The sequence below is a fragment of the Dromiciops gliroides genome, chromosome 3 (genome assembly GCF_019393635.1).
Source record: "Dromiciops gliroides isolate mDroGli1 chromosome 3, mDroGli1.pri, whole genome shotgun sequence".
Classification (NCBI taxonomy): domain Eukaryota; kingdom Metazoa; phylum Chordata; class Mammalia; order Microbiotheria; family Microbiotheriidae; genus Dromiciops; species Dromiciops gliroides.
In genome coordinates this window covers 529,105,199-529,131,355 of record NC_057863.1, presented here as the reverse complement: position 1 = coordinate 529,131,355, position 26,157 = coordinate 529,105,199, and the positions used below count along the sequence as shown (strand labels likewise).

Genomic DNA, 26,157 nt, shown 5'->3' with positions numbered 1-26,157 from the left:
ATCATCAGTGTAAAATGCTATATAAAGGGGCAGCTAGATGGCACAGTGGATAGAGCACCGGCCCTGGAGTCAGGAGTACCTGAGTTCAAATCCAGCCTCAGACACTTAACACTTACTAGCTGTGTGACCCTGGGCAAGTCACTTAACCCCAATTGCCTCACTAAAAAAAAAAAATGCTATATAAAGATTTTTTTCAAGTCTCAGAAGGGGGCAGCTAGGTAGCAAAGCAGATAAAGCACTGACCCTGGATTCAGGAGGACATGAGTTCAAATCCGGTCTCAAGACAGTTGACACTTACTAGCTGTGTGACCCTGGGCAAGTCACTTAACCCTCATTGCCATGCCTCCCAAGCAAAAAAAAAAAAAAAAAAAGTCTCAGAAAAGATCACTGGATAGGATGATTGTTACTGAGATATCAGTTTGATCAAAGAGTGAGGGGAAAAACTAGAAAAAAAAAGGAATAAGGAATGAAGTTATTCATTTGTGGTAAAGGCAGCTTATAGTACCCTAAGCCCTCTTTCAAGTAGTTTGGAGATAGAACAAAGGAGAAATGCAGAGCAGTAATACAATTATGTGGCAGGGTCTAGGGATGGCTACTGTAAAACAGAGGTTCCTAAGTATATCTGTAGGCAAAGAAAAAGAAATCAGTAAAGAAAAAGTGATATCATCTTCTTAGACAAAGAGGACGACTGGTAAAGATATAAAGAAACAGATTTGGAGAAGTAAATTTAGAAATAAAGAGGAACTAATTTGAAGAAGCTTGTATTGGTTAGGATCAAGTTTCTCGGTATATAATCTCTAAAGGTCTACGTAGCATTACTATTTTATGATTCAGATACTAAAATATTCCTTAAAGCAATTTTTGTGGTGGTAAAAAACTAGAAAAAAAGTGAGTGCTCATCAACTGGTAAATGGTTGAAAAAACCATGGCATATGATTGTAGTATATTGCATTAGATTGCTATTGTATCAGAAGAAAAATCAAAATAGAGGAAGTATGAAATAGGAGACAGAGCAGGCTTCAGAGTTAGGAAGAGCTAGGTTCAAATTCTGCCACTTTTTAGTACCCCAACATAGTCAGTGCTCATTTTAATTTTTTTCCTTTACTGAAATACTGAATTCATTTAACTGTATACTGTGTCTCCCCACCATTTCCTTTTATCTGACAACCCTTACTACTACGTCCTATCATAAAATTTCATACATATTTAAACGCAGCAAAGGGTAGAGTTCCACCTTGGAAAACTAAACAGGAAATTTGGACAATACATTTTTAGCAAAGTAATCTGGATGATATTTATCAAATTCGGCAGGGTAAGTTCTCACTGCATTATCAACTACTACAGAAATAAGATGGAAAACTTCAAAAAACTGTTCAAACTTATTTTCTTAAAGATATTTCCTCCTGAGATCTTGAATAGACTCCTAATCAGACATTCTGAAGCAATTCTTTTTGTTTGTTTGTTTGTTTTTTTGCCTGGCAATGAGGGTTAAGTGACTTGCCCAGGGTCACACAGCTAGTAAGTGTCAAGTGTCTGAGGCCAGATTCGAACTCAGGTACTCCCAAATCCAGGGCAGTGCTCTATCCACTGCGCCACCTAGCTGCCCCAGAAGCAATTCTTTACATTGGTGATAAAACTGCTTTTCACTTTTGGAGGGAACCACCCTTTTCAAAGCTTGCCTGCATTTCTACTTTAATATCCTCTAGAAAAGCATGTCCTTTCAGTGGCTTGGAAGTCTTTTTCTGCTTTTTGAAGTATTCCTTCCTGACCTTTTGATTCTGCTGTAGACACTTTGAATCTTGTCAGTATTGGCTTGATTTCTGTGCATTTTTTGCTATAGTATCACTAACAAATTTCTTCACTGAAGGTTATCTTTTTTACATATTCCTCATCTCCATCATCTTCAGATAGTTTAATTTTCTAAGATTAAAAATTGCCAAAAAGGTATCAGTTTGCATTGGTTTTTTTTGTTTTTGTTTTTGTGGGGCAATGGGGGTTAAGTGACTTGCCCAGGGTCACACAGCTAGTAAGTGTCAAGTGTCTGAGGCCGGTGCTTTATCCACTGCGCCATCTAGCTGCCCCTTGGATAAGACTTTTGAGAGCTTCTTGTACAGCAAGGAGTTCAAATCAAGCAATACTTAAAGAAATCAACTCTTGACTATTCATTGGAAGGACAAATACTGAATTGAAACAGAAATACTCAGGTCACATAATGAGAAGACAGGACTCACTGGAAAAGACCAAAACTGGAAAAGACTTAAGGTAAAAGGAAACGGGGACAGCAGAGGATGAAATGGGTACAGAGTGTCATGGAAGCAACAAACATGAGTTTGGACAGAATTAGGCAAACAGTGGAGAACAGAAGGGCCTTCCTTGCATGCTATGTCCCAGTGTCTCAAAGAATTGGACACAAGTGAATGACTCAATAGCATGAACAACAATAAGGTGCTTAATAAATATTTGCTGAATTAAAATGGATAACACTACTCCTTACATATTTCTGTGAATATGGTACACATATAATATTACTAACCTTTAATTTTAAAAGGAGAAAAATTAAGAGTTCTTATACAAACAACCATGGATATAAACTGGAAAGCCCTAAAGATAGTAAAGAACTTCTCCCGATTTTTAGCCAAGCATTAGGCTTTACTTTTTGGTAAATCAAAGAGGTAGTAATGTCCAAAAGGGATATGGAGGGGCAGCTAGGTGGCGCAGTAGACAAAGCACCGGCCCTGGATTCAGGAGGACCTGAGTTAAAATTTGACCTTGGACACTTGACACTTACTAACTGTGAGACCCTGGACAAGTCACTTAACCCTCATTGCCCGACCCCCCCCCCCAAAACACACCAAACAAACAAACAAAAGGGATAAGGAAAAAAAGTAATTGGAGGGGGCAGCTAGGTGTCGCAGTGGATAGAGCACTGGCCCTGGAGTCAGGAGTACCTGAGTTCAAATATGGCCTCAGACACTTAACACTTACTAGCTGTGTGACCTTGGACAAGTCACTTAATCCCAATTGCCTCACTAAAAAAACAAACAAAAAAAGTAATTGGAGGAGAAAAAACTAACTGTAATGGGGAAAAGAATCTAAATTTGGCCTACTGTATGAGGAAAAAATAAAGGGAATTAAGGTTCAGAAAAGAAGAATATTAAAATAATAAAATGAATTGTTTCAGAGAAAACTGGGAAGACATATATAGACTGATGCAGTGTGAAGTGAACAGAATGAAGAAAACAATTTATACAATAACAAGAAAAACAACTTTGGAAAGAAGACTAGAAGAAAAAAAATCCTACCTAAAACAGTTAAAATTGGTTAAATCTAAACAAATTATTGAGATGTTTTAACATTTTAAATATGAAATTGAAGCTAGAGCTGAGAACTCCAATGGCTGAAAGGAATGAAATAGGAAAAACGACCTTCTCTGTTCAAGCAGACTATGTGAGCTTTCTCAAAATTCTACAGATGTGTTTAGCTCAAGAAGCCTTAAGTTGGTCCTCCAGAGCAGAAAGCACTCAGAAATGATAATCTGACATAGTCATCACCTTTGAATAATCATTATTTTCTTAAACGAGAATAACCATAACATGAAACAGATAAGCACAAAATAAAATTATTTTTGATTATAGGTAGTTTAGTCATTATTGTTATTATCATTATCTCTTACCCCCCCACACCAATTTCTTACAAAATAATAGGTTCTAAAAATAATCCTAAACCAAAAAGAAATGTTATTTGATGACTTGATATACTGGTTATTTTAAATACAAATCAAGCTGGTAGTCGGGCAGTTAGAGCAAAGCTAACTGATATCAGGTGTAACCAATGCTAATAGCTCAGGTTTACTTAAACCAAAACCATATATCAGGCTTAGTGGCTCAGTTAGTTGCCTTGATTCTCCACTTGATTTGACCTATGTAGAAACAGCAATAAAGTCTTCATACCCTAACACTTAACTTTCCATATTGATCAATGGCTTTGTGAGAACAAGAACATGAACCAATCTGAACCACACTAGAAAGCAATCACAGTTTTCCTACATTAACCTGACCATTTTGAAGTTATTCCAAATCCAAATCAAATGAAAATACACCAAAAAAACCCAAACCAAACAAAAAAACCCCAGGATTTCATGTCTTGAATCATGAAACAGAATAATTCAATTTTAATAAAGACTGGATCTGATTCCAAAATGAATTGACTTTCTAACTATTCTAAAAGTTTTTTTAATCACAATCATGAATTACTTGTAATTATATTATCAAAGATTGCTTTTGTTTCTAAAATACAGCTTTATCTTTTCTGTGATAGCATCAGAAATTCTCCTGACTAGAAATTAAATGTGAAATGAATGAAAATAATTTTTTCAGTCAGTCAACAAGCACTTATTATATTCCAAGCACAGTGTTACAGATAAAAGAAAAGCAAAAACATGGTCCCTGTTGTCAAGGGGTTCGCTAATAGAAGAGACAACATACAAACAACTACAGACCAACAAGACATATACAGTATATATATATTTTTTAATTCTTTTTTTTTTTTGGTGAGGCAATTGGGGTTAAGTGACTTGCCCAGGGTCACACAGCTAGTAAGTGTTAAGTGTCTAAGGCCGGATTTCAACTTGGGTTCTCCTGAATCCAGGCCCAGTGCTTTATCCACTGCGCCATCTAGCTGCCCCGACATATACAGTATAAATAGAAGGTAATCTCAGAGGAAAGGACTCCTGTAGAAGGTTGGATTTGAACTTGGTCTTGAAGGAAACCAGAGGCAGGAGTGAGAAGGCACAGCACTCCAGAAATGGGGAACAGCTATTCCAAAGGCATGGAGTGTCATGTGCAAGGAACCTACGATATGATTTCATATTGTAGGGGAATAAAATGTAAGAAGCCTGGAAAGTTAGGAAAGGGCTAGGTTGCGAAGGGTTTTAAATGTCAAATAAAGCATTCTATATTTAATCTTCGAGGTTAAGAGGGAGCCATTGGAGTTTAACAAGTGGGGAGTAGTGGGTAGGGGGGAGTGGGCTGAGATGGTCAGACCTACTTTAGGAAAATCACTTTTGCAGTTGAGTGGAGGGTAGACTGTAGTGAGACTTGAGACAGGGAAACCAGCCCGCAGGCTATTTCAACAGTCCAGGTGTGATGTAATGAGTGCCTACACTAAGGTGATGGCAGTGTCAGAGGTGAGAAGGAAGTGTATACTCAAGATGTTATGAAAGTAGAATCTATAAAATTTCATGACAGATTGACTATGTTGAGTGAAAGTATGGAATCAAGAGTGACAGTGAAATTGTGTGCCTTGGTAATTACAATATTCTTGACATTAATACAAAAGTTATAAAGAAGGGAAGATTTGGGGGAATATATTATGTTATGTGTTGAGTTTGTGATGTTTAAGAGACCAGTTGAAGAAGATGCTTGACTACAGGTCAAAAGAGATTAATGCTTGATATAATAGATCGGGAAATCCTTTGCATAGATATGATAATTGAATCCATCAGAGTTAATGAGGTCACCAGGTTAGAGAGTAGAGAGGGAAAATGAAAGGGGAACCAGGACAGAAACTTGGCAGATGCCCATAGTTAGTAGGCAGGATCTGGTTGCAAAGGAGGCTGAGAAAAATCATTCTTACAAGCAGTAGGAGAGTCAGGATGAAGGCAGTGTTATGAAAAACTAAAGAGGTAAGAGTATCCAGAAGAGAGTAATTGATAATGTTGAAGGCTATCAAGAGATAAAGAAGGATGAGGATAAAGACTGAGAAAAATTAGGCAATTGAAAAATCACTGGTAACTTTGGAGAGGGCAGGAGAGTTTCAGTTGACTGATGAGGTCAGAATCCAGACTGCACAATTTATATACCAAGTGAGAGGTAGGGAAATGGTCGTACTTAGTGTAGACTAAAGTCTTTACTCAAAGAATCTGATCATAAAGGGGAAGAGAGATATCAGCTATATTAGGTGAAGGATTTTTAACAATAGGAGAAAAAAAGGAAAAAAAATACAGGAATGGGGAAGATATGGTCATGTTTGTAGGCAGCAGGGAGAGTCAGAAAATAGACTGAAAATTAGAGTAAGAGTGAGGATGAGAAAGGGGACAATTTGCTGGAGGAGATGAGAAGGCCTAAAATGAAGGGTGCATGTAGAGGGGATTGCTTTGGTGAGAAGGGCTAGTTTTTCATGTGAGAGAGGAGGAGAGTAGGTGAGCGATCTTGAGATGATGAGGGAAGAAGAGAAAGTTCTTGTTGCATGGCTTCAGTTTTTTTCAATGAAGTACAAAGTGAGAAAATATGGAGAGGAAACCACAGAAGGCTTGAAGATGGATGAAAAGGTTCAGAAAAACTGCTGTGGTCTGTAGGATATATAATTTATTAAGTAAGTGTAAAATGACTGCAATGAAGGCCTAGTTAGCATAGTCAGTTTCATGATTTTTCTACAGCTCCATTTGGCAACATGCAAATAGGAGTAAAGGAGGTAGATGATGAAAATAATTTAAGGTCAGGATTAGGCAAGGCATAATTGGTGACAGAACAAAAGCAAATGGGATTAGATTGTAGAGGACAGTATAGAGTTGAATTTATTTACATGGGGGGAAAGGAATGGAGGAGAGTGTGGCAAAACAAGGATAAAAGACTGAGAAAGAACTAGGGTTGGAGGGCTTGGAGGTCACAATGAGGTCAAGGAATAGGGTGAAGGATTGTAAGTCAGAGGGAAAGATGTAATGATAAAAAATCATGATCAGATGAAGGAATTTTGGAATTCACGAATATAGAAATGAAACACTTGAGAGAAATGACAAGATCAAGGGCATGACCACTTCTGTATGTAGCTGAAACAGAATGGAGGAGCAGATCATGAGAACTGAGTAGATTAAGGAACTGAGAAGTGGGGGTGATGGATGAAGCATCAATATGTATATTGAAATACATTAGCTGAAGGAGAACAGGAGCTGGGATGAGAGAAAAACTGTCAGGCTAGGGACTAAATCTGATGAGGAAAAAAGGATAATGCCTTAGGTGTTGACAGGTAATAGTCAATAGAATCTGGATTAAGTGATAAATTTGAATATAGTGAAGTGGCTGACTTGGGGAACATAAATGTCACTTTAAAGATTAAACTATAAATAAGAATTTTTAAACACAATACAAAGTAACTGATTAATTGAACTTACTTAATGGAGTACAGTCAACCAATTCTACAGCATACTGATTCTCAAAAAATACTTACTGCTTCTACAGAGTTACATTCTCTTCTTGTTTCTAAATACCGAAGTGCTCTTTTTTCTTCTTCTTTTAATTTAGCATCTGCCTGTCCGAAAGCAAAATGACAATCATTTTTAAGAAGAGTAATAGTATAGTAATAATTATCTTATGTGGTAAGTTCTGACTTACATATTTCATATAGTTCTGTACACCATTTTGTTGTAAATAAGAAGGGGCCTGTGTTCTATAAAATCTTTCTGTCGAATCCAAGTATGCCTTTTCAAAATTGTCTCGGTAAATTTGAAGCTTATCCTCGGGATTTGAACAGAGATTAACTGAAGGAAAAAAAACAACCCAGAAAAAAAATTTCACTCCAGTTATGATACAATTCATATTTAAATATTTAAAATATGTAGACTTTAAAAGAAAACTAAGGCCACAAAATTTTAAGTGCTACACACACAGACTCTAGATACACAGTGGCAAGAATAATAAGCCCTGTATCTATATGGAGCACATAATTTAGTCAAGAAGAAAGAGACACAAATGCATAAAAAGATAATATAAGATGGTAAATAAGTGGCAGGTTCATGGTACAGACAAAGTATTCTAGTAGTAGATTTCAGTTAGTGTTTGAGGAAAACGTTATATTAAGAGATGGTTATGGAACTGGGCACTGAAGGCATTGGATAATTCAGGAAAAGGGAAGCTATTCTAGAGGCAGTGGGAAGAAATAGTTGGGAAAGTATAAGCAGAAACATAGAAGTACAGAAGAACATGTTATACGTAGGAAATGGTGGTGGAAGGCTAGGGCTCTTATGGGAGTTGATGAATATAAGGTTTCCATTTTATATATAGGTAGAAAAATAGGATTTAGGACTATATATCTAGAGATGGAAGGGATATTAGAAGCCTTCTGGTCCAACTTTTTCTTTTTTACAGATGAGGGAACTAAGGCCCAGAAAGGTTACATGTCACTTGTCTATGGTCACAAAAGTAGCAAATGTCAGAAGCTGGATTTGAACTGCTTTGACATCTGACTCCACAGCTAGTGATCTTTCCCCTGTGACGCAACTGAGTCATATTGTATAAAGCCTTGAATCTCAGATTATAAAGGTTGAACTTGACAGTGAAGAGTTATTTAAGTATTTGAACAGTGACACAAAAATAGCAGTGTTTTAAAAGAAAAACATGGTATCAGTATACATGGTAGATTTATAGAGGAGAGGGAACACAGAAAAAGAAATTGGGCAAGGAAGCTATTTGAATAGTCTAGGAATCAAAGAAAAGAAACCTGAACTAAGATTTTACTAGTGGGACTAGAAAGTGGGTATCAAAAGAGTACAATAATTGGATGTGAGTGCCAAGCAAGTGGGAAGATTCAAAGATAGAGTCAAAAGAGTCAAAGTCTTAAACTTGGTTGCCTAAGAGACTGTCAGAAGTAAGAAAATCAGGATTTGCTGTTGGTTCTGAATTTTAGGAATATAAATCCTAAAAGGAATTAACACACTTCCCAAACTTGAACATTAATGCAAAAGTTACTTGTCAGATGACTGCCCTTATTTAAATTGATCTAACAGCCATAGCATATCTATTAAGAAATTTAGAAATGTATAGCTTAATTTAAAAAAAAGAAATTTATAGCTTAAAAGCCAAGGATTGTTGTTTATCCTTCATTTTTTTTTTTTTTAGTGAGGCAATTAAGTGACTTGCCCAGGGTCACACAGCTAGTAAGTGTTAAGTGTCTGAGGTCAGATTTGAACTCAGGTCCTCCTGACTCCAGGGCCGGTGCTCTATCCACTTCGCCACCTAGCTGCCCCTATCCTTCATTCTTGAAGCAGACAATAACAGATGTCATGACTTGCCATGAATTGGATTTAAGTGAGAGAGGGCTGTGCAAAATTAATTTTCTCTCCTCCAGAGCCATCTGGGCCCAGTGGCAAGATATATTATCAGGACAACTTGAGATGGCCCCAGATGTCTGCGGAATTGGGGTTAAGTGACTTGCCCAGGGTCACACAGTAAGTGTCAAGTGTCTGAGGCTGGATACGAATTCAAGTGCTCTATCCACTGTGCCATCTAGTTGCCCCAAAAGCCAAGGAGAAAATATCAAATGGAGTGAACTAATAATAAGTTCTTTTACTAAAAGCATTCTGAAACCATCTTTTTCACCACTACTACCACCATCAACCAACAATCATTTGCTGCCAATAGGTCAAAAAGACTGGGAGTTGCAGCAACCACCAGTCCTTCTTTCACTGTAATCCCCAAAGACATCATAAGCACCCTCTGTGCTATATGACCTGCAAACTTCCTGAAGGGGTTGTAGACCCTGCCTCCTCAGCAACCACTGCCAAGAAGAGTCAGAAAAGAAAGCTCTTGATGGCAAAGTCTTTGGCCTTGCCAAATTGTTCATCAGAAATAGGTATAATTTTGACTGTCAAAAGACATTAAAGAATATACATAACATCTGCTTTGCTGCTGTACCCTAAAAGTCATTTTCATCTGACCTGCAGCTGAAATTTATGTTTTGTCTCCACCATTTGAATGTGAGCACCCTGAGAGCAGGGACTGTAAACATTTGTCTCTCCAGTGCTCAGCACACAGTAAATATTTAATATAATAACCGCTTTTTCATTCATTTATGTAACAGAGAAGTTAACTATTTTTTTTATCATGGACCCCATTGATAGTCTAATGATGCCTATGAGCCTCTTCACAGAATAACATTTTAAAATGAATAAAAAATACATAGGATTATAAAGATAACCAATTATATTAAAATAATTATCAAACTCTGTGTGTGTGTGTGTGTGTGTGTGTGTGTGTGTGTAAAAAGAGTTAACAATCCATGTTAAGGACCTCTGATCTAACACCAACATTACATATATTATGCTTAATGACAGTAAGTTCCGCAGCACAAAATACATCAGTTTAAAAAAAAAAAACCAGGTAAGTAATATCATAGAATTAAAAACATACCATAGGATTCTCTCACTCCAATCACCAGTTGAGAATCAAAAGCTTCTCCTAATCTCTCTGCATGGACTAGCTTCATTGCACTGTCCTGGAGTCTATTCTTTATATTTGAAAAGATTGACTCATTCCATGTATCAAGCATGAGCTACATAAAAAAGAAAATAAAATACAGTAAGTATAAATGTATAAGGAATTATGGTAAATATAAAGAATAAGGGTGAAGACTGTGGAAAAAAAAATCCAAATATCTATTTACCAATCTTTCATCCTTCATTCATTTGAATGCTAAAACATCAAATTTTGTTACAAGTCAGAAAGTGATGATTTTCCAAAATCTTACCTAATCTTGGTCAACTGCTCAAAATTTATATTTTATTACCCTTTAAAAAAAATATCATGTTTTAAGCACCTCAAAATATAAAAGAGCATCACTTTCCTCAAAAAAAAAAAAAAATCCTGTGAGAAAGACAAATAGAATTCAGCAGAAAAAGACTGAACAAAACTACCACAATCAAGTAATTTAAAGGAATGTTTTAATATAAAGAAATCCTTAAAACATTTTTATTTTTCTAATGCTGACAGTTACTACAGAATTTAAAACATTTTAAAGCAAATTCTTTGTTAGATGTTGATTCTCACTAACTTTGCCAATTATGCCTCAAAAATTAACATTTTACACCTGAAAACCATGAAGAGGTATTCAGCTCTCAGTTTCTTAAAATATCAGTCCTTTTTTCTACCAATAGTCAACTTAAACATCCTAGTCCTTTTTGGTAAAGAAATAAAAACAAAAATAAGAAAAAAAAGTTTTTTACATGGTCAAGGTGGGAATTTATCTTCTTAACCATGCATGTTAGTTATGAGGGTTTTGGTTTTATTTTTTTAATTTGGGTACAGAGAAAAGAGAGGGATAAATAAAAATTTGTTCATTGAGAAAAGTTTTTTAAAAGTCAGCTATTTTTCTTTTAATATAAAATTATTTTTGCCTAAAGAAGGTAGAATTATACACTCTTTGGGGGGGGGCGGGCAATAGGGGTTAAGTGACTTTCCCAGGGTCACACAGCTAGTAAGTGTCAAGTGTCTGAGGGTGGATTTGTACTCAGGTCCTCCTGAATCCAGGGCTGGTGCTTTATCCACTGCGCCACCTAGCCGTCCCCGAATTATACACTCTTAAAAGTTAGAATACTAATTTAAGGAATTTTAAAAAGCTTTCTGCCAATAATGCTGCTGACAAAAAGCACAGAACTATGAACTAAGAGACCTATATTCCAGTCCCAGTTCTGTCATTAACTAGCTTTGTGCCTTGATAAATCACTTAGGCTATTTCTATCTCAGTTTCCTCACATTAAAAACGAGGGTACTATCACATAGCTGCCTTACCCGAGGATTAAAAGAAATAAATGTGAAAGTACTTTGAAATGAATTATTCTATATAAATTAATCAAGAGATTAATAATCCTAATTCTATAAGCAAATGAATCTGACGCTAACCTGATGACAAATGTTTTTATTTGTGAAAATACAATTCTTCCATTCTGAGGTCTTTCTTAGTTAGATATCAGTTAGAATTTCTGGTGTCCATCAAGATTTACAACTATAGTATCTTGGATATCTAAAGTCTATATTCTGTAACTATGTCACCTGAATTTTGATTGAAATAAAGTTCTGCTTTGTTTTCTTCCCATAACTCCATTGATAACTGATTTACAAGTAACCTAAATCTCCACAGGCACACTCACCATTGGATTATGCTGCAAGTATGATTATCCATTGCGTTCAACTTTGTTTTCTAAGAAGCAATATACAAATGCAAGCTTGGAGAACTGGAGACAGGTCAAATTCTAACTGCTAGGGCCAAAGGTCCCTGAAGAATAGGCAGGGAGGAAACTGAGTTGTGAGGTCAAGTAATTGCTTCTATAGAGACATACTGAAGGAGTATAAACAGTTGCATCTTACATGATTTTTCTGTCCCTTATCCCTTCCCAGTTATTATGAGGCAAGCAAGGATATATATTCCTTCAGTTATAAGGTTCCTTTGTTTAGCTCTTTTTAAAAAAATAGTATCATCCAGGGCAGCTAGGTGGTGCAGTGGATAGAGCACTAGCCCTGGAGTCAGGAGGACCTGAGTTCAAATTCAGCCTCAGACACTTGACATTTACTAGCTTTGTGACCCTGGGCAAGTTACTTAACCCCAACTGCCTCATAAAAAAAGTGTCATCCTCTATTTTTACATCGTGATAAACTATACTTCAGTATGCTGCCTATTCAGTACTATTCAAATACTTTGTTCTATCATAGACAAACAGTAGAAGACAATGTGTGTGTATTTAGATAAGAAGGCATGATTGAATGAGATCTCACAAACGGATCCCAACTTCATTATTTATTTATTTTTTTAGTGAGGCAATTGGGGTTAAGTGACTTGTCCAGGGTCACACAGCTAGTAAGTGTCAAGTGTCTGAGGCTGGATTTGAACTCAGGCACTCCTGAATTGAGGGCCAGTGCTCTATCCACTACACCACCTAGCTGCCCCTCCAACTTCATTATTAACCCAATTAGATCACATACACATATTTATCATAAGAATACAAACTACAGATCAAAAGCATCTAAAAACACAAATGCTATATAGTCAGTTTCTCATTGTTAAAGTAATAGGAGATGCCCAAATTCCACACAAAGAAGTGAAGCAGAAATATTAAGGAAATGAGAAAGAGGATAGGGCATTACCATGGAAATGCAAGTTAGAGATAATTTCAGGAAGAAAAAGATAATTCACAGAAATAATTTTTTTTTATTCTGCAACTTCCCCACAACCCTAATTCTGTCATGTTCAGAGTTCACCTTTTAGGTCTGCTAACTATCAGAGAGCTGTCTGAATATTTACTGCTTTAGAATCCTTTAGCACTACTGTAGATTTTAAGGCAAGAACTAAGAAAATGAAGGAAGGATGCAAGGAGTGGCAAGATACATTAAGCTCACATTATTCACAGATGGTCCGCTGTTTCACTGCTGTGAGCATCACCACTGTTAGAAAGCTAGTTAAAACCTAACATATACTATTCTCTGTGGCACTCCCAGAAATCCTACCCTAGTTTTAGAAGCTGAGCAGAATTAAGACAGAATTATTTCCTACTTATCCTGTATATACCTTACTCTCTCTCTCTCTGTGTTTCCATTAGAATATAAGCTCCCTGAGGGCAGGATTGTCTTTTGCTGCTTTTCCCCCCCTTTTATCTTTTTTGTATTCTTAGTACCCGGTATATAGCAGAGCTTAACATATGTTTATTGACTATTGATGGACTGACTGAAAAAGTCAATGGGTTTTAAAACCAAAAACATACTGTAAAACTTGACAAAGTAGGGGCAGCTAGATGGTGGAGTGGACAGAGCACCGGCCCTGGAGTCAGGAGTACCTGAGTTCAAATCCTGCCTCAGACACTTAACACTTACTAGCTGTGTGACCCTGGGCAAGTCACTTAACCCCAATTGCCTCACTTAAAAAAAAAAAAAACTTGACAAAGTAGCAGTCACTGAAACTAAACAGATTTAAGTTAAGATGAATATAGATGACCAAAACTGAAAGCAGCAGTTTTAAATGACGTGTTCAACAAATCTAGATATAAAAGAAAATGAGAAGGGAAAGCATATTCATTCAATAAATAGTTATAACTATAAGGACAAATGATATCTCACATTTCTATTGTAGTAACTTTTCAATGTAGTAGCAAATCTATTGTCTCATTTTACCCAGTAAAGTCAGGATATGATCATATTTGACAGATGAGGAAACAGACCCAGAGAAGTTAATATGACTTGTGTAAGGTCACATATAGAACTGTAAAACAAGGATTGAAAATCAAGTTCCTTCATTCGCAGCCTTGTACTCTTTCTTTTCACCATAACGTATAAGCACTATGTACAAATAAGAAAATTAATTGCTTGCACAGCTCCCTTGCCCAAAAAAGAATTAAAAATTTAGTTAGGGAGACAAAACACACACACAAAATGATTTAACACTTTTAAGTGCAAAACAATATAACACAAGCTGAATTTTTCAATAGTTAGGAGATTCAGAAAAGTTATGTCAGGTCAATGAAAGCTGAAGGGTGAAAACAAGTGAAGCATGACTTAACACAGAGAAAGGGATAGAAGAAAATTAAATGCACTGGAAAAGAGGAGTATGTGAAGGAGAGAAAGCGGTCAGATTACAGAAAGCAACACAAAAATAAAATAGAAGCAATAAAAATCATGAAATGGAATAATAATGTCTGCAGAAAGAAAGGAAAAAAGAGGAAAAGGAAATGGGATGGAATGAGAGGTTATGTAGTAATAGCTGAAGGAAATGAATTAGAATTGTATGAATTGGTCAAAGTTATAATGGATAACAAGAAAAAAATGTTGATGCTAAAGCAAGGCCTGTGAAGTTAATAAGGAAAAATACTTTGTTATTAGGGAAGAATCAGCAAGGATTGAGGAAGGAATATAAATCTGAAAGGGAAGATGTTGGTCTAAAGCTACTATATGACAGGAAATAGTGAGTCCACTTTACTTACCTTTCTAACAATACTATCTTCCACATTTGATTTTTTGTTGCTGCCCTGTTTGCCCATTAATGTAATCTCTAGCTGACAAAATGGTTTAGGTAAGATATCACACTGAGTAAAGAATTTTCTCCACTCTACAATATATGCTTTTAGCAGTGCTGTATCATCTTGATGGCTTAGTACTCTCTGAAAGAAAAAAATCCCAGTTAAAAAGAACACATACAGTTAACACTAAAAGGACAAAATGACTTTAAAATTTAAGATTAATTTGGTATTTTATATTAAATTAGGGTTAATCTCCTAAGTAGTTACACTAAAGATTTTTAAAAGTACCCTCTTTCAAAAGTTCTATCTATATGTTTATTACTAGCATTTAAATTCTGAGTCAAATACATTAGATTCTATCCTCAAGTGGATGCACACCCTAATCTGGATAATATCAAAATGAACTCTCAACTCTTGACTATGTTAGAGAGAGACTATAATGTATTTCATTAACTGGATTTTCCACATAGTGTTCAGCATAGATATTTATCAAATGTTAAAAATATAGCAAATGATATTATCAATTTATTTTTATGCATTAACAAATGAATGTCTCTCACTTTTAGAGGCACAAGTCAACTTCACCAGAAGTTACAAATTAAAATTAAAAAAACAACAACAAAAAAACCCCATGAATGGTTTTCTATAAAATTTCAAACTGCACTTAGAAACAATTTATACAAAAACAAAGCTTTTGATTATGGGGTGCTTTTTTTGGGTGAGGCAGTTGGGGTTAAGTGACTTGCCCAGGGTCACACAGCTAGTAAGTGTTAAGTGTCTGAGGCTGGATCTGAACTCAGGTACTGGACTCCAGGGCCAGTGCTCTATCCACTGTGCCACCTAGCTGCCCCTTGATTATGTTTTAACAATAAAACATTCAATATTCCAAAGAAAGTCTACACACATTATCATTCCTAACCAAGATGTTAGCTACCTTGTAATATATGACTTATCAGTGTTCACTTTTGATACGTTAAGTCCCTTAATTACAAAGGAAAATTATCTTAACCCAGAATAAAGACTGTATGTAACAAAAACACTAATATGCAGAGATATAAAACTGTTAAAGAGGTAATTGAGTAATTTTGCAACTTTTATTGGTTTGTTTGCACTGGCAAATTAGTGACATTTAAAGTTTCATTAAAAAAACAGAAATTCTAGTTTTCTATAGCTTCCAAACTTCATAATAAAGAAAGTAAAATCTTGTGGATCTTTCAAACTGGTATAAAAACAGTGCTTAAGGGCATAACTGACATAATACTGAGATATGAACACTTTGCTTCAATTTTTATTTTCAGAAGTATAAAAATATATTTATACATGGGTCAATTATTAATACATTCTGTTCCCAGAGCAGTACCTTGGCCTGTATGACAGCAAAAAATTCAAAACTCATTAATCTGAAAAGCTTGAATACGGTGCAAGAATATTTTTTTTCTTTTTTTTTTTCGTGAGGCAGTTGGGGTTAAGCAACTTGCCCAGGGTCACACAGCTAGTAAGTGTTAAGTGTCTGAGGCCGGATTTGAACTCAGGTCCTCCTGAATCCAGGGCCAGTGCTCTATCCACTGTGCCACCTAGCTGCCCCAAGAATATTTTCTTTTACCTCTTTTTTGTTTCTTTGGAATTAACAGTATCCATGTCAGAAAAAAAAAAAAGCTAAAATTCAGGGCTCTTGATTAATAAAGAAAAGTGAAAGCAGGGATAACTTAAAACCCCTGATAATCCAAAAAAGCAATTTCAGTCATCAGCTTCAATTTCCTCCTACCAATCAATTAACAAGCACTTCCAGCAAACAACATGATCTGGCTGATTTGGGTTTCAACTCATTGGCTTTCCTCTGTCACCTTCTAGAGGACAGTGATGAAGAATGAAATGGATAAAATGTACACAATAGTGAGGAAGAACAAAAGAAACTAGGTAGATATAGTCAGTACGAAAAATATTTGCAGAACTGAACTAAATGGATAAGCTCCTGAGTAATTGAAAGTTGGTTATCTGTTAGAAGTTTTAATTACAGGTAAGCTTTACTGTGCTACAACCCTTGAACTTTAGACTCAGTATCAAGAATAGAAGGCAGCTTAAGCATTTCCTAATGATTTAAGAACTCTGTCATAGAAAACAAAATTCTGCTATCTATAGGTGGAAGTCCCATAAAAGGGATCATAATCAACATACCAAGAGCTACTGGATATAGCACCAAAATAATAATCTTGCCAGGGCAAGAACACAGTTTAACACTAAATTAGCAAAACACGAATAAATATATAAGGAAAAGAATTTCAGGCATAAAATTTTAAAGACCTGCTGAAATCTCAAAAAATCTAATAAAAAAAGACATTACATTCCATAAAGCAGTCTTCACTGAAAGCAAAATATTAATTTCAAAAAAGCAACCACATCATAAAAAGTTTTAAAATTAACTTTGAAAGACTCACTGCCTGTGCTTGTTTAATAAAATCAAGTATATCTTCTTTCAAAGCCTGATGGATTTTTGCTGGGCCTTTATCATCCCACAGACAAACTGCATGAACATCCCTAGAAAATAATGAAGGCAAGTCACCTTTAAGGGCATAATTCTTATATGTAATCACTGTACATATAGATATAAACACACATACACACACACACACATATATACATATAGACACACATACAAACAAAATACATATCACATACATATACACGTTTGCTATACAGCTTTAGAAAGAAGTTCCTAGGAGACAGATACTAATTTGTTCATGTTTTATTACTCTTAATAATAAAATAATACATATCCATGTTCTCTACAGAACCTAGTATATCATTCAAACATGGATAAAGAAGTAAAGCTCCAAATATACAACTTATTCAGTTTCACATTCCTTCAGGTATTTAATACTTACACATTCCTAAGGCATTTACTTTATATTAAAAAGTATTTATTTTTTGTTTTGTTTTTGTTTTTGCAGGGCAATGGGGGTTAAGTGACTTGCCCAGGGTCACACAGCTAGTAAGTGTCAAGTGTCTGAAGTCACATTTGAACTCAGTACTCCTGAATCCAAGGCTGGTGCTTTATCCACTGCGCCACCTAGCTGCCCCAAAAAGTATTTACTTTAAAAAAAATTTTTATTATTATTTTTTGCAGGGCAATGAGGGTTAAGTGACTTGCCCAGGGTCACACAGCTAGTTAAGTGTCAAGTGTCAAGTGTCTGAGGCTGGATTAGAACTCAAGTCCTCCTGAATCCAAAGCCAGTGCTTCATCCACTGTGCCAGCTGGCTGCCCCCTACTCTTATTTTTAAAAAGGAGGCAACCTGGGGCAGCTAGGTGGTGCAGTGGACAAAACACCAGCCCTGGAGTCAGGAGTACCTGAGTTCAAATCCGGCCTCAGACTATTGACACTTACTAGCTATGTGACCCTGGGCAAGTCACTTAACCCCAATTGCCTCACCAAAAAAAAAAAAAAAAAAAAAAAGGAGGCAAAAGAAATTCTGACAAAAAGTTGAATTTGCGAAGAGGATAATTAATCATATTGTTAAAAAGTACGCTTAAGGGTCATTTTAAATGGCAAATATCTGAATGCTCATAGATCACTAACTTTTTGATATTTTATGCAACAAAAGAAGATGAAATTCCTATCTGAATCAGTGGCTGAAACACTGATTAAAATGAGATCGAATTTTACATACAAAAGCTACCATAATTTTGGTGGATACTAGTATCACACCATGAGCTAAAGTCTTCTTACTTAATAACAACAAACATAACAATAATAATATAATGTATTAGGGTTTGAAAAGCACTTTACAAATAGTCTCATTTAATCTTTATTTTGTCATTGACTTAGAATAACTGGTACAGAGAAAAGAGATGTGTATGTGTGAATGTTATATAATCACAGAATTTTTAGAGGCAATAAAGACTGGGGTTCGCCTCCCTTAGGAATAATATCTAGGGAAGGTGAGTGATTTGTCCAAGGTCACCCAACTGGTTAGTATCAGAACTGATGTAGAATGGAAAATCAACTCAATTGCTGGTTCTTATGCTTTAATTCTCATAGGATATAATTATGAGCATGACAGCTGTGATTATGAGATTTCTTCTACAAAAAGAATTCCCTCTACCAACTATGACTTGGTAAATAAATCTTAAGTTGCTACTTGAGACACACAAATATTAAGTGATTTACTCAGTGTCAGATTTGGGATTTGAACCCAGGTCTTTCTGATCCTGGTCCAGTATTACACCTAGTCCAGTATTACACCTGTAATTTAGTATTTCTGGTCCAGTATTACATCTAGTCTATCACTGTTGCCTCAATATACAAAACATCAAAAGGCTCAAATGAGGGCAGCAATGCATGTAAAAAAGAAAGTCATGTTATTCTTTATAAGAAAAAAGCCTGAAAAATCTCAGTAAAACAATGCTACATATATTTTAGTCAAAGTCTGTCATTAACTTTATTTTACATGTAAATGTGCCAGTTCAAAAGGCACATTTTTGATTCATCAAAAAATAAAAAACCCACTTATAGCATCATTTCTATTATGTTGCCCCCAAATTAGAATGAAACAATTACTTACGAAAACAAATCAAACCACTGCTGTTTTGTGACAGATTCCTGGCGTAAAAGCTTCAGAACAATAGGACGCATAAAATCCCATTTGTCTTCAAACTGAAGTGAGCCTTTATTCTTAAAAAGAAAGGAAAAGTCGTTTTATTTAAATCCCCTTAAGTTAAAATTACATTGTCAATTAAAATCATCTACTATTTTTATCTTTTAATAATTAGCTGGAGAAAGTTGAGATTCCAAATTTAAGGTCACCCATTTTCCATAAAGGAGTACAAATTCACTCTAAATTTTACCCTATGTCAAGGAGCCATGGTTACCTTGATATTTCATTTCATCTTCTTTTTCTTCACTAATGTTTTTCTCAGAAATTTTGTAGAATAGCAAGCAGCATATATTAATAAATGTAAAATTCTAGAAAAATCTGAAATTGTAGAGCTTGTATAAACAAAAGTTGAGAACTATCTTTTACATGTAACGGAAAAAAATAAAATACTTTATTAATTTAAAAAAACGTAAAATTCTGCTAAAGTGATTCAACTTCAGAGGTTTTTAGAGATCTCTAGGTCATTAGAGACCTTTCTTAATGAATCTTTTTCATTTCACAAATAAGGAAACCGAGGCCCAAGTGTTAAGTGACTGATCTGAGGGCACACAACTTAGTGGCAGAGTTGAGACTAGAATCCAGACTTGCTGACTTCCAGTCCAGCCCAGTCCAGACTTCCATAATATCACACAATTCCACAGCAATACTGGCAAAGCTCACTTTGGAAATCTATCCTGATACTATAAATGCTATAATAAGAACAATGGAAAGATAGGCATTCTAAAAAAAAAAAATCAATGCCTTTTAAAAAACATTACTTATTAAAAATTAATCACTATCTTTTCTGTAATAATATTTACAACATTAATAAGAAAAATAGTAGAAATCTAATCTATTTAATGTACTTGGGTTCATACATTGGTCTTTTACATACAACAATAAAAAATTGCAGCCTTATTATCTGATTAGCTGATGTGAAAAACAAGATTGTTTTTCCTCATGGTCCTTAAGAGATGAAGATGGAGTATGAGCATTAGTAAGATCATATCAAGTAAGTTAACTCAAATAATTACCACTATTCTTTGCAAAATGAGAAATGGTGGTTGTCTGCTCAAAATTTTTTTAATGTGTCATTTATTATTAAAGTGTTAAAAGCATAGTTACCATAGGAATATCTTCCTAAGCCGAATCAGCTGATTGTACTCTCAATGTTTATTTTATTTATTTATTTATTTTTAGTGGGGCAATGAGGGTTAAGTGACTTGCCCAGGGTCACACAGCTAGTAAGTGTCAAATATCTGAGGTCGGATTTGAACTCAGGTACTCCTGAATCCAGGGCCGGTGCTTTATCCACTGCGACACCTAGCTGCCCCTGTACTCTCAATTTTGAAAGGTTTCTTCCTCTACTAAGCCATGAACACAAACCATTTCACCATGTTACTAAAATATAAGGCAATTCAAGAAAAAAAACCACTGCCTTTCTAGGTGTTATCTCCACCTCACACTACTGATGTATCTTATACCCCTTCACACTCCTGGTGTATTAGCTTATAACTTAATGTGACCAGAACAAGCCCCTTAAGATCTCTGTGAAGTTGGGTCAAAAATGTTTACTCCCTACCTGCTTGGACACTGTGCAGATAGACTAAGATAACATTAAAGTGCCATGGAGACACTCTAATTTGTAAACAAATCCTGTTAGTTCTTCCTTTGCTATTTCCTTTAAATTCTATCTTTTCACTTTCATTTCTACTACCCCAAGGAGCAACGCGGTATAAAAGCTGGAGAATGGCCCTTCCCCCTCCATAGGCTGCACAAGTTGACTAATCCACCATGCCACAGAAACTTCTTTAGTCTGAAAGTTCAATCTTCTTCTGGACTAATTATCACATTTGATTGGCTATTTTCTCCCAGAACCTCCAATAAGGAGGAGGCAGAGGCCAAAGATTTCTCAATCCATCTTCAGGTTATACTGCTATCTCATCTCCACACAACCTTCTTTCTCCATCATGTCTCCCCCACCCTCTTTCAGCTCCCTTTTATGTATTATCTTCTAATAACTCCTTGATGGTAGGGAGCTGTCTTTCTTTCTGCTTCTATTTGCTTCTATTTCTATTTTCCAGTACTTAGTAGCATAGTGCCTAGCACACAGTAATAGTTTAATAAATGTCATTTTTAGTCTTACAGTCTTAAATAGTTACCTAGGGCTCAAAGACATTAAGTGACTTACCTAGGGCCAAACAGTCAATTTGTATCAGAGGGAGAACAAGATCAGTAAATAAGCTTAGGAAAAGTTCTAAAGATGAGCAAAGAATAATAGCTATATAGCTCTTTAAGGTTTGCAAATCCTTTTATAGGTTAATTCCTTTGATCCTCATAACAACTCTGTGATATAGGTGGTATTATTATCTCCATTTTACAAATGGAGAAATAGAGGAAGAGAGAATTTAACTTTCCTAGGGCCATATGGCAAGCAAGTGTTTGAGACAAAATTTGAACTCAGGTCTTTGACTCCATGTCCTACAACACTGGTTAGGAACTGAACTTTGAAGAAAACATGATTCTAGACAATAGAGGTAAGAGAAGTGCATTTCAGGAATCTAGAAATCAAACAACCAATAAATATCTATTAACCACTTACTATGTGTCAGACACTGTGCTAAGTGGTGGGGATACAAAATGAGATAAAAGACAGCCCGTCTTCAGAGAGTTTACGGTATAATGGAGGAGGCAACATGTAAACAAATAAATACAGTGTGAAAATAAAGTCAGTTTGGATGGATCAGAAATTTATATAAAGGGGAGTAAAGGCTGGTAAGGTGGACAAGAACCAGGCTTAAAGGGCTTTTTGGGGGGTTGGGGCAATGAGGGTTAAGTGACTTGCCCAGGGTCACACAGCTAGTAAGTGTCAAGTGTCTGAACCCGCATTTGAACTCAGGTCCTGTTGAATCCAGGACAGTTGTTTTATCCACTGCGCCACCTAGCTGCCCCCTTACAGGACTTTAAATGTCAAGTAGGAGTTGTTTGAATTTGCAAAGGAGATAATGGGGAGTCACTTAAAGTGTTTAGTCAAAAATAAAAAATAAACAAAGTGATTCATCTAAAATCACAAAAATAGTTCTAAAATGAGTTACAAATCAAAAGATGAGACCCTAAAGCAAAGTTTCTTAAACTGTGGGTCATGACCCCATTTAGGGTCAGCTAACTGAATGTGGTGGTGGTGGTGGGGGGGTTGTGAAAAAAAATTGGCAACAGTTTATGTACATCTATTTTATATACCTATACACCCAGGGTCACATAAAAATTTCCCAGGTGAAAAGGGGTGGTTATTGAAAAAAGTTTAAGAAGCCCTGCCCTAAAGAAGGACCAATCAGGACTTATGTTCATTCATTCATTTTTTAGTGAGGCAACTGGGGTTACGTGACTTGCCCAGGGTCACACAGCTAGTAAGTGTTAAGTGTCTGAGGCTGGATTTGAACTCCGGTACTCCTAACTCCAGGCCTGGTGCTCTATCCACTGCGCCGCCTAGCTGCCCCATATATTTATTTTTTAAAAGTAGTATTTAATTTTTTTCCCAATTACATGTAAAGATAGTTTTCAACATTCATGTTTCTAAGATTTTGAGTTCCAAATTTTTCTCCCTCCCTCCCTTACCTCCCCCTTCCACAAGACAGCAAGCAATCTGATAAAGGTTATAAAGTATGATTATGTTGAACACATTTCCACATTAGTCATATTGTGGGAGAAGAATCAGAACAAAAGGGGAAATCTATAAAAAAGAAGAAACAAAAAAGCAGCAAAAAAACCCCCTGAAAATACTATGCTCCCAATCTGCATTCAGACTCCATAGTTCTTTTTCTGGATGTGGAGAACATTTTCCATCATGAGTCTTTTGGAACTGTCTTGGATCATTGTATCACAGTTTATCATCACACAATGTTGCTGTTATTGTGTATAATGTTGTGTGTGTGTGTGTGTGTGTGGCTTTTAAATAACAATCAGTGAATTATGTTCAAGGTTATACTGTTTTAAGTCCAAACACCTTACCATTTTACCAGTACTATTTTGGAAACTATTTGCTACACTGAAGATATTAAATGAAACTTGTTATTGAAGAAAATGATTCTGCCACTTTATTTCTATGCATGGCATTAACCTTAGCAATAAATGTGATGCATTCATATAAGCACACATGTTGGATATAAACATATACGTGCCCATATCTATCTATCTATCTATCTATCTATCTATCTATCTATCTATCTATCTATCTATCTATCTATCTATCTATCTATCTATCTACCTACCTACCTACCTACCTACCTACCTACCTACCTACCTACCTACCTACCTATCCTGACATAGTCATGTGTATGTTTAAAATACTGACATTAAGGAGAAAAGGAAGAGGCCAGCAGAGTTTTTTTTTAATCACCTCAACTTCCCAAGTGAAATCCAGCTGGTTCTATTGTTCCTCTGAAATTGCAGTGTGTCTGTCTAATGTATCTGATGGGTGGACTGACCATCTAACTGCATACCACAGTCTGTTCAACAGGCATTATTCATCCACTTGGTTTTTCCCTGAATAGACGGTTAGTCCAATCTCTTGAAATTTCATAGTTCTCATTTAGTTGGCTTTCAATGCTCCAGGGCTTCATCCAATCAGCACAATGTGTGCTGTGAAAAGAAACATTTGAGGGACCCCAACATCTATAGGGTATCCTCTTCTAAGTGGAATCAGTGTAAACATTTTCCACATCACTTACAAACAATACTGGTAAGCAATGCATCTATTATGTGTTCTATACCTTGCTTAGTAGGTAAGTATTTAATAAATAGTTGTTGGGGCGGCTAGGTGGCGAAGTGGATAAAACACCGGCCCTGGATTCAGGAGGATCTGAGTTCAAATTCGGCCTCAGACACTTGACACTTACTAGCTGTGTGACCCTGAGCAAGTCACTTAACCCCCATTGCCCTGCAAAAAAAAAAAATTTGCTGACTAATTTTTTTAGTGTTATGTTTACTTCACATGTATTGTTCTAGTAATTTTTTCAGTTGTGCCTGACTGTGACCTCATTTGGAGTTTTCTTGACAGATGCTGGAGTGGTTTGCCATTTCCTTCTCTAGCTCATTTTACAGATGAAGAACTGAGGTTAACAGTATAAAATGACTTGTCCAGGGTCACACTGCTAATAAGTTTCTATGGCCATGCTGACTAAACTTAAGGAAAAATGTGGAAGCCCCATTATCTTTGAGAAAGCAATCTGCTATAATCATCTTGACAGATCTCCATTTTTTTTTGTTATTGTTTCTGTTTATAATCCTGCCAGTTTCATTCTTAAATGGTCTGGGAATGATATGGCTTATTTGGGCCTCTCACCAAATCTCTTACAAATGTTTTTCTCTCTATCTTTTTTTGTAATTTTACGGTGGCTAGAGCACCAGGCCTGAAGTCAGAAAGACCTCAGTTCAAATTTGGCTTCAGATACTTACTAACTCTGTGACCCTGTCACTTAATCCTGTTTGCCTCAGTTTCTTCATCTGTAAAATGAGTTGAAGAAGGAAATGGCAAACCACTCCAGCATCTTTGCCAAGAAAATCCCAAAATGGGGTCATGAGGAATTGAGTAAGACTGAAATGACTAAACAAAAACAACAAAAACGGCTTTTAATTTTCTGATTTCATCCTCTGGTAAGACATAACAAATGATTTTAATATCATAAATAGGCACTTAATGCCCTTGGTTGTTCTATCTCTCCACTCATCAAGGAGATAATAGTATTTACTGCTGTTTTGGTTTCCTAGTTGCTGCAACTAATTTAAATTTCATCCTTAAAAAATACTAATAGTCTGTATTGATTGTTCTTTTGTTGATTTAGCACTTTTGAGCATTAACAGCATGGCATTATTTTAACTAAAAGCCATATCTTATTTTTATTCTTTATTCTAATTTGGTATAGTTTTTTCTATTTTTTTTCTTCAAAGTTTATGGTCTGACTATACATAGACAACTAAATAGAAAATGACTCCAACATCAATAAACAATGATTTCTTTTTTAATTTTATTTTTTGTGTGTGATGATATTGGGTATTTTCTATATACAACATCTCTCAACTGTCTTCTGGACCTTTACCAACTAAATCCCCATGAAGAAGAATCACATCATACAAAATCATCCTTTACAATGAATATTGCGGGGGGGGGGGGGGGGGGGGGGGGGGGGAAGCGGCAGATCAATGAGGGTTAAGTGACTTGCCCAGGATCACACAGCTAGTGTCAAGTGTCTGAGGCTGAATTTGAACTCAGGTCCTCCTGAATCCAGGGCCAGTGCTTTATCCACTGCACCACCTAGCTGCCCCCTACAACGAACATGTTCAACAGCAAGATTCTAGGGGGATTTTTGCTGACAGAAAAAAAACAAAAACAAAAACCCACCAAACCCAAAACCCAACCCTGTATATTGCTGTTATTTAAAACATAACTGCAATGTCACAAATAACATTTTTAAAAGGAAAAACCATACTGGTGCCCTTATGCAATACCTAGAATTAAATCGAAAACTGACAGACACTTGACACTTAACTACTGTATTCTCAGTACTATGCAAAATGTCTGGCACACCGAAGATACTTAAAATGCTTGCTGATGGACTGAACAAAGAAAGTAAGGCTTAAAATAAATAACAATTAAAAAAAATAACAATAACAACAAAATAGAACAATGTGAATCAGCTTGGGAAGTACCATAAAGTAGGAAGACTTAATTGGATATTAGAAACCAAAACAACATTCAG

The 26,157-nt window shown here is 35.8% G+C and overlaps 1 protein-coding gene across 2 annotated transcripts in view; it reads right to left on the bottom strand.

Annotated features, from left to right (window-relative positions):
* Positions 1–26,157, bottom strand: part of CUL5 (cullin 5) — a 95,169-nt gene that overhangs the window by 29,745 nt on the left and 39,267 nt on the right. For both annotated transcript variants that reach the window (XM_043994708.1, XM_043994709.1), the window contains 6 exons: positions 19,331–19,440; positions 17,206–17,305; positions 14,735–14,911; positions 10,182–10,323; positions 7,389–7,534; positions 7,225–7,305 (listed from right to left, as the gene is read on the bottom strand). In XM_043994708.1, the coding sequence (XP_043850643.1) occupies positions 7,225–7,305; positions 7,389–7,534; positions 10,182–10,323; positions 14,735–14,911; positions 17,206–17,305; positions 19,331–19,440 (756 nt within the window). The remainder of the gene's footprint in view (positions 1–7,224; positions 7,306–7,388; positions 7,535–10,181; positions 10,324–14,734; positions 14,912–17,205; positions 17,306–19,330; positions 19,441–26,157) is intronic.